At 47.5% G+C, this 13,062-nt stretch overlaps 2 protein-coding genes across 3 annotated transcripts in view; both read left to right on the forward strand.

Moving 5' to 3' along the window:
* The window catches only part of NDRG4 (NDRG family member 4), a 518,571-nt gene that overhangs the window by 140,279 nt on the left and 365,230 nt on the right, over positions 1-13,062 (forward strand). The window lies entirely within an intron of this gene.
* USB1 (U6 snRNA biogenesis phosphodiesterase 1) overlaps positions 1-13,062 on the forward strand; it is a 35,103-nt gene that overhangs the window by 7,254 nt on the left and 14,787 nt on the right. Inside the window, exons 4-7 of one of the 2 annotated variants that reach the window (XM_049786152.1) lie at positions 1,730-1,783; positions 4,892-4,997; positions 5,470-5,553; positions 8,668-8,781. In XM_049786152.1, coding sequence (XP_049642109.1) covers positions 1,730-1,783; positions 4,892-4,997; positions 5,470-5,553; positions 8,668-8,772 — 349 coding nt within the window. In that variant the 3' untranslated portion in view covers positions 8,773-8,781. Of the gene's footprint in view, positions 1-1,729; positions 1,784-4,891; positions 4,998-5,469; positions 5,554-8,667; positions 9,557-13,062 lie in introns of those variants that run through there. The other variant, XM_049786151.1, reaches the window with a different exon arrangement.

Genomic DNA, 13,062 nt, shown 5'->3' on the forward strand with positions numbered 1-13,062 from the left:
TCTCCCTTCACTTCTATTATTATTATTATTTTATTTATTTATTTTTTTTTTGGTTTTTGGGTCACACCCGGTGATGGTCAGGGGTTACTCCTGATTATGTGCTCAGAAATTGCTCCTGGCTTGGGGAACCATATGGGACACCAGGGGATTGAACCGCAGTCAGTCCTAGGTTAGCACGTATAAGGCAAACTTTCTACCACTTGCGCCACCACTCCAGCCCCATTCCTTTACTTCTTTCTAAATAAATTTTAATAAAAATACCTTGCTTTATCAAAATATTAAAATTAAAACTTAGGTTCGGAGAGATAGCATGGAGGAAAGGAGTTTGCCTTGCATGCAGAAGGTCGGTGGTTCAAATCCCAGCATCCCATATGGTTCCCCTGAGCCTACCAGGAGTGATTTCTGAGCCTAGAGCCAGGAGTAACTCCTGAGCACTGCCTGGTGTGACCCAAAAACCAAAAAAAATTAAAACTTGGGGCTGGAAAGATTGTGCAGGACTTAAAGCTGTTGCTTTGCATGCAGACCTCCTGGGTTCAATCCTCAACATTGCATATAATCTCCTGAACCCTACCAGAAATGGTCCCTGAACACAGAGCCAGTATAACCCCAAAACTAAGCTACAGTAAAATAAACTCATGTGGAAGACCAGGGATTTAACTCAATACTAAGGAAGGTACATGCCTTGCATGTCTAAAGGCTGGATTCATTTCCTGGTTATCACAATAAATAAGGTGGACAATGCTTTCAAAATTGTTGTCCTACAGATAGACCAGCATGGTAGGGCTAGGGGCACTTGCCTTGTTTGCAGCATTCTCTGGCACACCATTGGTATCCCAAGGCCAGTCAGGAGTAAGCCCCAGCACTACCAGATGTAGACCCAAAACAAAATAAAATAAAAACTAAATTCAGCCCTGAAGCACCAGGAAATGCCCTGGCTACTACTTGTCTGATGTACTGATAAAATGAGAATTTTTATTTTTTACCTGCAAGGAACAAATTGACCTATAACGTAACTATAATCACACACTTGATGAATCACTCTCAATTCCTTTCCATAAAATTGCGCAAGTCTCAATTTTTTCATTAAGTAAACTGCCCAGTGAATGTTTAGCCAGCTCTCAAAGCTATATGTTTCTTAAACTGGGCAGTTTTAAAATCTCAACCAGCTCTAATATTTGAGGTTTGATTTCCTACCAGTAATGTTTCTAAATGTAGCTCTGTTTTTTTCAAAAGATTTTGTTAGTTTTGGGAGGGTTTTGTTGGTTGTGATTTTTGGATCACACCTGACAGTACTCAGGAGTTATTCCTGGCTCCGCACTCAGGAAATCACTCGTGGCAGATTCAAGGGGACATCAGGGATTAAACTCAGGTTGGCCACATTAAGGCAAGTATACCCTACCCACTATACTTTCCCTCAGACCTCCCCCCACAAAAGAAGATATTTTTTTTTTATATAAAAAGATTTGGTTTCGGGGCCGGGCGGTGGCGCTGGAGGTAAGGTGCCTGCCTTGCCTGCGCTAGCCTAGGACGGACCGCGGTTCGATCCCCCGGTGTCCCATATGGTCCCCCAAGAAGCCAGGAGCAACTTCTGAGCGCATAGCCAGGAGTAACCCCTGAGCGTCACAGGGTGTGGCCCAAAAACCAAAAAAAAAAAAAAAAAAGATTTGGTTTTACTGGTTTTATTTTTTTCTTGATCATTCCTCCTGAAATATGGTCTCTTCAATTTCAGATTTATTTTTACTGCAGACCGGGTAAAAATTTATACCAATCAAGAGAAAACCAGGTGCGTCTCTCACTGTGAGTTCCTTATAACTTTCAGAAAAAGGTTCTTTGGGGTAAAGAAAGACAGAGGAGGCTAATGCTGTAGTGATAGTGCAGCAAGTAAAGCACTTGCCTTACACAACCCAGATTCAAACCCCCACATCCTATTTGGTCCCCCAAGCACCATCAGGAGTGATCCCTAAGTGAAAAACCAGAAATAATCTCTGAGCATCACCAGGTGTGACCCAAAAACAAAAAAAAAAGAAAAAGAAAGATAGAGGGGATGCTTTGCTTCTGCCCTTGTCTGTCCCAGGTTGAAAAATTTTGTTAGTCCTTTTGTGTGGGGAGAAAGGAGGAGACTATCTGAGTCACGCCTGCAATGTTCAGAGACTCACTCTTGGCTTAGCCCAACTCCAAAATGTTCCTGGAGGTGCTCAGGGGACTATGTGATGCTGGAGAATTCGATTCCAGTTTCCTGCATGCAGAGTGTGTGCTTAGCTGATGGAACTTTCTAGTCCTTTTTGCTTTTGCTTGTTTTTAACCACCTCTCTGACTTCAAAGCAGCTTATTCCAGATTTCAACCTTCCACTCAGGAATATAATGAGGTGGGGCCAGATACTACAGTGGGTAGTGCTGGCCTTGCATGGGCTTGACCCAGGTTCAATATCTGGCACCACATATAGTTCTCTGAGCACCACCAGTGGTAATTCCTGAGTGCAGAGCCAGAGAAACCTCTGATTCCCACTGAGTATGATACCTTAACTCCCTCCCCCACTGCAAAAAATAAAAAGAGAGAGAAAGAAAAGAAATGGTGAGGGTCTGGGGAGAATGACTGAAAGGACTAGAGCATATCCTTTTTAGTCACAATTTCTGGGTTTCAGTATTTAGCTATATTCTGAACACCACATTAGGAGTAGCGGCCCTGCCAAGTGGGCCCCCAAAACAAAACAATAAAAAATAACTGGAGACTGCTCCCATTGCGGGAGGAGATAGGAAAGCCCATCTTGGAAGAGTTCAAAGAAAAACTCTGAGACTCAGAGGGACCCTAGTGCTTGTCCAGCCATGCCTCAGTCCCAACTTTAAGTTGAGCCTCATCACTCTGACTGCTGGCTTGCCTGCCAGCCCTTGCTGCATCAGTCACCGGGCAAGGTTTGAAAAGTGCTGAGGTATTTGGATAAACATCTGGAGGAAATAACTAGGAGTTTAAAAGATGGCACAGTTGAGGGCCAGAGTGATAGTACAGCAGGTAGGGCATTTGTGTTGCACGTAGCTAACCCAGGTTCAATTCCCAGTATCCCATATGGTCCCCTGAGCACATGGCTTCCCCCCAAAAAAAATTTTTAAAGAATATAGTTGATAGGCATATATAGTACTTATTGATCCCAAAGTTTACAGTTTTATCATTGTCCACTTCATCAATATTGTCTTTTTTTTTTTTTTTTTTTTGAGCCACACCTGATGATGCTCAGGGGTCACTCCTGGTTATTTGCTCAGAAATCACTCCTGGCTTGGGGAACCATATGGGATGCCAAGGATCGAACCAAGGTCACTCCTGGGCAGCCATGTACAGCCCTACCGCTGTGCTATTGCTTCAGCCCATCAATATTGTTTTTTGTAATCCAGGATACTATAGATGTAGTACCAGAGAGATGGAGACAGTGGATAAAGCACTTGCCTTGCAAGCAGCCTACCCATGTTCAGTCCCCGGCACCCCATATGGTTCCCTGAGCACCAGGAGTGATCTCTGAGTATGACGGGTTGTGCCCCCACTTCCTGAAACAAATGGATCCTGCGATACTATTTTATATAAGTGACTAACATTAACCTCAGATTAAATGCTTCCAGAATATTTACTGAATAGTGGACCCAGGCAGTAGGAACCCATGTTATTTCAGGTCCAACAGGAGCTTTCTGGTTTGGAAGATGGAGTTTAATGTCCCTGCATTCTGTAGTGGACAGCAGGGAAATGGGGAGCCAGCATTCTGCCATGAGATTGTTGGCTTGTGCAGCTTCTAGACCCCTAGTGACCCCAATAGTGCATACAAGAGGCATCAACTGCCTAGAAATCTGGGAACCTGTATAACTGTCAGTAGGGTGGGGTGAGACCAACCTGGAAAGCACAGACGGCAGAGAACAGCTCCCAGAGCTGCCCATGACCTATTCATTTGGACTCGAGGGGCAGCTGCATGGGCAGCCAAGGGTGGGCTCAGACCAGGACTGTGGTATCTGGAAAGCTAAGGGGAATTGGGTTTCCCCAGTTCTTTTTTCTTTCTATTTTTTGCTTTTGGGCCACACCTGTCAGTGCTCAGGGCTTACTCCTGGTTCTGCATAGGGATCACTCCTAGTGAGGCACCGGAGATCATACGTGGTGTCGGGTTCAAACCTGAGTTGGCTATAAGCAAGGCAAGTGACTGTATCCTACAGTCCCAAGAAAAGGTTTTCAGGTAGGAAGGGGCAGCCTTGGGCTTCGGCTGATGACCACAGCAAGAACAAAAGTTCCCACAAGGACCTTGTCAACTCCTAGAAAAGCAGAGCAGGCCAGCGGCAGCAGAGACAGTAAAGACCGATCAGAAGTGTGGTTCAGTGGCAGAGTGCCCACCTTGCATGCATAGGACAGCAAGCATGATCACGGAACTACCTGTCCCACATTGCCGAGTTCAATTCCCAGGGCCATGACAAGTGTGAGACATGACCAAGTGGACATGCAGCAATGGGACGGGGTTGGGGTGACAGTTCAATGCCTGCCCTTGTGCACACAAGACCCAGGTGTATGCCCAGCACCACACAGTTCCCCTAAAGCCCTTCTAGGAGTGCACCCCAGGAAAAGAGAGGTCAACTCCAAGTACCACCTGGTGTGGCCCAGAAACATGAAACTCCGCACAGTAATTTCATCTCACTGAGATAGGACCATGGAACTGGAAGTCCTAGGGAGGGTTTTAAAGGTGAGAGTGCAAGGATTTGGATATGATGGTGGTATCAGGGAGGGAGGAGTGGGGAGAGGATGGGGACTCTGGGGCTGCCCCTGCTCCCCGCCCTCTTCCCCTCTCTTGCCTCCTTGCCCCAGCTCCCATAGCTTCTGTCTCAGAACTGTGCCTCATTCTCATGTTGTTCCCCCCTTCCCATTGCTCAGGACCTTCTTGGGGCTCGAAGTCACCTCAGGGCATGCCCAGTTTCTGAACCTGGTCTCAGAGATAGACCGAGTCATGGAGGAATTCGAGCTCACCACTTTCTACCAGGTAAGAATGGGTGGACTCTTCCTCCCTCTGGACCATCATTAGCTAGAGTCAGATCCACCCTATGGGAGGCATACAGTCAGATCCACCCCTAGTGAGAGGCACACAGCCTCTCAGAACCTTCCCAGGTGAAGCACTCACCCCTGGAGTGTGGAGAGGGGTCTGGACCATGGCCAGACATCCCTGCTGCGAGCCCAGCATTCCTTCTACTATTTGGTCCTCTGAGTAACAAGCACAAAATTTGTCTCCTGCTCCATAACATAGCCATGGATAACCCTTTATGTTGTTGTTTTTGGTTTTTGGGCCACAGCTCAGCAGCTCTCAAGTATTACTCCTGGCTTTGCACTCAGAAATCACCCCTGACTGGCTCAGGGGGTGGGGGTCATATGGGATGACAGGATTTGATCCGCCATCTGTCCTAGGATGTAGCTGGGAGGTCCTGATGTATGGGTACCTCCCCCTGCTTCCCTTGCAGGACCCTTCTTTCCACATAAGTCTGGCCTGGTGTGTGGGTGATGCCCGTCTCCAGCTGGAATCACAGTGCCTTCGAGAGCTCCAGGTAAATTCAGAACTGTGGCATCCCCAAAGTGAGGTAGCTGACAGTCAGGCAGACATACAGACCTGCTATTTTCCCAAAGAAACAGGGGACTTGTCCAGGTACCCTAATATCTCTCTCTCTCTCTCTCTCTCTCTCTCTCTCTCTCTCTCTCTCTCTCTCTCTCTCTCTCTCTCTCTCTCACACACACACACACACACACACACACACACACACACACACACACACACACACACACACACACACACACACACACACACACACACACACCATAGGATCCCTGTGAGCACCTTCCAGCAAACTCTGGAGATCTGGAAGTCGAGCACGAAAGGTGCTATGGACTTCCTTGGGGTATCCCAGCTCTCACCCAGAGTTAGAGGCACTGGGTGAGGAACCTGTCACTATGTGGGTGAAGTCTTCCTTTTCTCTCATTATATCCCTCCTCTGTGGAGGGAGACAGCAGGACGGGGTGTGTTCAGTGCAGAGATGGGGCCTTCACATGCTTAGCACACCAGTTTTCCTCAAGAATCCAGAAACCCAGATTCATTTTGTTTTATTTATTGAGCCACCCCGGCATGCTTAGGGCTTATTCCTGGCTCTACACTTGGAGATCACTCTTTTTTTTTTTTTTTTTTTTGATTTTTGGGTCATACCCAGAAGTGCTCAGGGGTTACTCCTGGCTCCAGGCTCAGAAATAGCTCCTGGGAGGCATTACTTTCCCCAATTTTAAGTTGTATTACAAAGCAACAGTTATAAAAACAGCATGGTATTGGAATAAAAACAGACCCTCAGATCAGTGGAATAGGCTTGAGTACTCAGAGAAGGTTCCTCAGACATATAACCACCTTGTTTTTGATAAAGGAGCAAAAAATCCTAAATGGAGCAGGGAAAGCCTATTCAACAAGTGGTGTTGGCACAACTGGTTAACCACTTGCAAAAAAGCGAACTCAGACCCCCAGCTAACACCATATACAAAGGTAAAATCCAAATGGATTAAAGACCTTGATATCAGAACTGAAACTATAAGGTATATAGAACAACATGTAGGTGAAACACTCCAGGACATTGAGACTAAAGGCATCTTTAAGGAGGAGACAGCACTTTCCAAGCAAGTGGAAGCAGAGATAAACAGATGGGACTATATTAAGCTGAAAAGCTTCTGCATCTCAAAGGAAATAGCGCCCAGAATACAAAGGCCACCCACTGAGTGGGAGAAATTATTCACCCAATACACATCAGATAAAGGGCTAATATCCAAAATTTACAAGGTACTGACAGAACTATACAAGAAAAAAACAACTAACCCCATCAAAAAATGGGGAGAAGAAATGAACAGACACTTTGAAAAAGAAGAAAGGCAAATGGCCAAAAGGCACATGAAAAGATGTTCAACATCACTAATCGTCAGGGAGATGCAAATCAAAACTACTATGAGGTACCACCTCACGCCACTGAGATTGGCACACATCACAAGAAAGGAAAACAAGCAGTGCTGGCGGGGATGTGGAGAGAAAGGAACTCTTTTTCACTGCTGGTGGGAATGCCGTCTAGTACAACCTTTATGGAAAGCGATATGGAGATTCCTTCACAAACTGGAAATTGAGCTTCCATACGATCCAGCTATACCACTCCTAGGAATATACCCAAGAAACACAAAAATACAATACAAAAAACCCTTCCTTACTCCTATATTCATTGCAGCGCTATTTACAATAGCCAGACTCTGGAAACAACCAAGATGCCCTTCAACAGATGAGTGGCTGAAGAAACTGTGGTACATATACACAATGGAATACTATGCAGCCATCAGGAGAGATGAAGTCATGAAATTTTCCAATACATGGATGTACATGGAATCTATTATGCTGAGTGAAGTAAGTCAGAGGGAGAGAGAAAGACGCAGAATGGTTTCACTCATCTATGGGCTTTAAGAAAAATGAAGGACATTTTTAACAATATCTCAGAGACAAGAGAGATGAGGGCTGGTAGGTGCAGCTCAGGACATGCAGCTCATCACATAGAGTGATGAGTGCAGTTGCAGAGATGACTACACTGAAAACTATCATAAAATGTGAATGAATGAGGGAAGTAGAAAGCCTGTCTCGAGTACAGGTGTAGGGGGGTGGGGAGGAGGGAGATCTGGGAAATTGGTGGTGGGAATGTTACACCGGTGAAGGGGGGGTGCTCTTTACATGACTGTAATCATACAACTATAATCATGTTTGTAATCACGGTGTTTAAATAAAGATAAAAAATAAAAAAAAAAAAAAAAAAAAAAAGAAATAGCTCCTGGCAGGCCCAGAGGACCATATGGGATGCCAGGATTCAAACCAATGACCTTCTGCATGAAAGGCAAACACCTTACCTCTATGCTATCTCTCCGGCCCCGGAGATCACTCGTGATAGGCTCAGGGGGACCATATGGGATAAACCAGGGATCATACCCAGGTCAACCACTTGCTGATCCCTGAACACAGAGTCTGGAGGAAGCCATGAGCACAGCCAGATGTAGCATGAAAGCCAACATAAACTACTTAGGTTTGTTGTTGTTGTTGTTTTAATTTTAAATGGAGACCAAGAGAGCTGTGTTCACAGGCCAGAGCATGTGCTGTGCTCCTGGAGACCAGCCAAGGTCACCGGTACTGATTCTTCCCCAAATATTGCACTAATCTCAGGCATTGAGCTGGTAATAGCCTCTAAATGTGCTCCTTCCCCATCTCCAAACAAAAAAACTGAGTTAGAGCTTAGTGATAAAATATTTGTGAGGCTCCAAGTTTGATCCCTAACACAGCAAAAATAAAAGAAGAAAAAAAAAATAAGCAAATGAAACCAAGCAAGCAGGCCGAGTCCCTGGCCACCAACCTTTGCTCTTGTCTGGTCTCACAGGGAAGGGGCTAAGCCTTGGTCTGGATTTTAGCAAATTCAGGCCCTAATCTATCTCTTACTGTTTCAGTCCCCCAGAGATTGAGCACAGAGTTGGGAAGGCAGCAAACAGGCCAGCACACATTGCTGATTGAATAGCTAAGTTTAGGGGGTTCCTCAGTCGGTGTCCTGGGGTGGGGTGGAGCTGTCCCTAATCCCCCTAACATGCCTGTCCTCACCCTCTCCCCACTGAAGGGACTTGTGGATGAGTTTGAAGACTCTGAGGTACTGCTGCGTGTGCTTGCAGAGCAGGTCCGCTGCAAGTCTGGGAACAAGTTCTTCTCGCTGCCTTTGAAGTGAGCCCAGGAATTCTGCCGTGAGCTGAGAGATGGAGGAGCCGGCTCAGTGGAGGAGCGGCCCAACTGTCCCCCACGACCTGGCCTGCTACAGTTGTCAGATCACTCATCACTTAAGGGTCTGGTTCTCCAGCCCTGCCCTGGGTACAGCTGTGTGTCTGCTTCTGAGCCCCTCAGAAGTTGCCAGCAGAGGGCAGCCTGGACTTCCTGTTCCTGTCCAGTAGTGGTGAAGCCAAAAATAAAAATGGGTCACCTGGGGTGCACTCCCCCAAATTCCACCAGAATTCCCACTTATAGTTCCCTGATTCTGAGTCTGCTGTTTTCATTTGAGGTGTTTAACCTCCTGCCCTGACTCCTCCCTGCTCAGGCCAAGGATTCCTATGGGACCCCATTACCCATCTCCCTGGGAGCAGTTGATTTTTTTTTTATCTGGCAAAGGCTAGTTTCTGAAGGTCCTGGGAGCTCCTTTGCAGCTCAGCCTCCCACTTGCCCCTAGCTGGGTTCCTGGGGAGACCCCACACGTAGCACAGATGGTTGATTCTAGCTGCCTATGGCTTTAGGCCAGACCTCCAGCGCCGGGACCTCGGATTCTGGCCCATTTCCCCAAAGACAGGCTGGAGAGGTAGTGTAGCGGGTAGACCTTTTGCCTTGCACTTGGCCAGCCTGGATTCTACCTCCAGCACCCCATATGGTCCCCCGAGTCCTGCCAGGAGTGACCCTTGAGTGCAGAGCCAGTAGTAAACCCTGAGCATTGATGGGTGTTGCCCAAAAAATTAAAAACATTTTTTCAAAGAGGCGAGTGGACGGTGCTAGGGGAATAGACAGGGTTTTTATTCCCCCACCTCTATTTCCAGCTCTCCCAGAGCAAAGAACCATGGACCAGTTGTCCCCCTGGGCTCCTGGGAAAAGGATGTAGGGATGTGTTATAGATTCTGTTATAATTTCTGTTTGGGAATCTGGATTTGGGGTTGTTTTGTTTTATGGACCACTTCCTGTGGTGTTCTGGCTTACATCCTGACTGCACCCAGGAACCCTATGTGGTGCTGGGGGATCAAACCCGGGTTCAATTTTGACAGGCTGTCAATTGGGTGGAAAGGTGACCCCCTCTTCCTACTCTGCTCCCCCTCCTCCACCCTTGTTGCACAGTTTCAGGGGACTAGGGGAATCTGGAATGACTTATCAGGTGCTTTAAGAGGCATTAACGATCTGTGGGGGAAATGAAGGTGAGTCACCCCCAAAGAGATCACACAAATCATGTCTGGCCTGGAGCGTGGTCATGCAGGAGATGGGTCAACACTCACTTTCCTCATCCAAAGTACAGATGTTTAGACCTGGTTCTTCTATAACTTTTCAAAGTTCTTTCCAAAACCTTCACCCTTCTTCCTATTAACCCTCCAGAAAAATGAGCAGGAAGGACTGGAGTGGGTTACATGACTTTATAGGGTCTCCCTAGCCTACCCTCATCCTCAGTCCACCCAAGTGCCAGCTCTTGTTCAGGCCCTGAGGGAGGGTATGGGGACAGGGGACTGTCCCTCCAGCTCTTGGTAGTCTCTGGGGACCCTTGCTTTGACATCAGAAAATCACCCCAGGCCTGGTCCCACCCTGCCTCCCAATCCATCTGCCTTTCATCTCCAATTAGTCTGTGGGCAGCTCTGGCCTGAGGTCCCTCCTAAGAGGAAGAAGACCACGTTCTACCTCCCCCTTCTTTTTTTTTTTTTTTTTTTTTTTTTTTTTTTTTTTTTTTGGTTTTTGGGCCACACCCTGTGACGCTCAGGGGTTACTCCTGGCTATGCGCTCAGAAGTTGCTCCTGGCTTCTTGGGGGACCATATGGGACGCCGGGGGATCGAACCGCGGTCCGTCCTAGGTAGCGCAGGCAAAGCAGGCACCTTACCTCCAGCGCCACCGCCCGGCCCCGTACCTCCCCCTTCTAAGGCTGGGCTTTCCTGCACTTGTCTTGCCTCCCCTAAGGCATTGATCACCTGGTTTTCCTCTTCCTGGGAGTGGGGTGGGCTGGGATGAAGCACCACCATTAATAGCCCACTCCCTTGGAGAGGATGTGGCTGGGGGATGAGAGCAGCAGGAAGACTTTGAGAAAGAGCCAAGATCAATAGACCTTTGCCTTGGGTGGAGATTGGAAGCATGGTGAGAGAGGAAGGAGGAGAGATTGCTGGGGGACCTCGGGCTTGGGGCTTGGCTGACGCCCAGGCCAGTGCCCTATATCTGGGCTTCCCACGGGAGGCAAAGGTTTGAGCAGGCTGGAGAACAGTGAAGAGAATTCACTGCTGCAGAACCCACACCTGACCACAGAGCAGGGACCCAAGGAACCATTTAGGCCACTCTGCAGACACTTCCAACACACACACACACACACACACACACGCACGCACGCACGCACGCACGCACGCACGAACGCATGCATGCACGCACGCATGCACACACCTTGAAATTCAAAGGAATTTTCTTAATTGTTTATTATAAGGGATCTGAACACTAGGGGCCGATGGCCCTGGCTCCCACCCACATTGCATTTTCTTGATTCATTGAGTCCCCGGAACCCACCTTATCCCACCAAAGGCCCAAAGACCTTCCATAAACTGTAGCAGCCAGGGCCCCAACACCCCAGCCCCAATTAAGAGGCTTCACTGCAGCCTGCTTGCAAACTTGCACCCCAGAACTGAGGTCTCTGGTTTGTTTCTTCCTCTCAGGTTCACCCCTCCCCTTCGGCTCTCAATCAGTGCCTTTCTGGTGGTTTTCCATACAGCTTCAGGCTGTCCTAAACTTTATCTTCCCCACTGCAAGAGTGGCCTTATTATTTTAAATAAAATCTTGCTTCAGGGGCTGGAGATACAGTACATCTGGTAAGGCACTAGCTTTGCATGCTGCCAATTCTGGTTTTCTCCCTGGCGGTACATATGTCCCCCAAACATCACCAGGAGTGATCCTTGAGCACGGCTGTGTATTGCCCAAAAACAACAACAACAAATTTGTTTTATTATTTTATTTTGGGGCCACACCCAGTGGTTGTTCAAGGGCTTATTCTTGGCTCTGCTCTCAGGGATCTCTTGGTGGACTCAGGGGACCATAGAAGGAGCTGGGAAATCGAACCTGGGTTAGCTACATACAAGGCAAGTGCCTTCTTTGCTATACTATCATTGTGGCTCCACAAAAACTCTGACTTCAGAACTTTAACTTCTGTGCTGATTATATGGTTCTTTTTAGTAGCATGTCTAAGATCAAAATCAGAACCACCATGGGACAACATGCGGCCTGTCTCATGTAATGCTTGCGGGGTATTCAGTCCTGAGTCTAAGTCCCATACCCAGAGCTCCAGAGAAAGGTCTGTGAAGCCTTGAGGACAGATTTCCACTCACAGGGTTTTGTTCAGACTCTAGACCAATGTTTGCCAACCTGTCAACACCTGTGCACTGGCACTGACTCTGAAGACTGCTGCTCTAAAAGATGAATGAAGGGGCTGGAAATATAGTACAGTGAATAGGGCGCTTGCCTTGCACATGGCTGACTCGGGCTCAACCCCTGGTGCCATATTGCAGTGCCCTGAGTCCTGCCAGGAGTGATTTCCTGTGCGCAAATCAGGAGTAAGCCTGGTGTGTCCCTCTCCAGCCAAAACATAACAAAAACACCATAATTGGGCCCGGAGAGATAGCGCAGCGGTGTTTGCCTTGCAAGCAGCCGATCCAGGACCAAACGTGGTTGGTTCAAATCCCGGTGTCCCATATGGTCCCCCGTGCTTGCCAGGAGCAGACAGCCAGGAGTAAGCCCTGAGCACTGCCGGGTGTGGCCCAAAAACCAAAAAAACAAACAAACAAACAAACAAAAAAACACCATAATTGTAAACAACCAAGATGGCATAGTGGATAGCTCTTGTTAGCCCTCAGGGACCACAGAGAGTGGAACTGACTTTGCAGTACACTTGGCATTGATCATAGGCACCGAACAGCCTCAGACTAGAGTGCAAAGGCACATTACAGAGAAAATGACAGTAACTGTGCAAGCCCATCTGAGCTGCAGACCTTCCCTAGGCATTAGGAAGATAGTATTTTCCCAAACTTGGAGAAATGAAAGGGCTGTCTGGAAAGGTTGGAGAAATTGAACCTCATTCCAAAATCAGGCTTTCCTCTTGCTTGGGATGATCATAAGACAAAATGGGTCTGGCAATTCCCAGGCCTCAAAGGATGGGAAATGATCTGAAGTTCATTTCCACAGAAAATAATTCAGTCTCCTCCGGGGAGCTAAATGCTGGTTCTCAATTGCTGCTGAATGCACGGGGAGAAA

Source organism: Suncus etruscus, chromosome 14 (assembly GCF_024139225.1).
Source record: "Suncus etruscus isolate mSunEtr1 chromosome 14, mSunEtr1.pri.cur, whole genome shotgun sequence".
In the NCBI taxonomy this organism is placed as follows: domain Eukaryota; kingdom Metazoa; phylum Chordata; class Mammalia; order Eulipotyphla; family Soricidae; genus Suncus; species Suncus etruscus.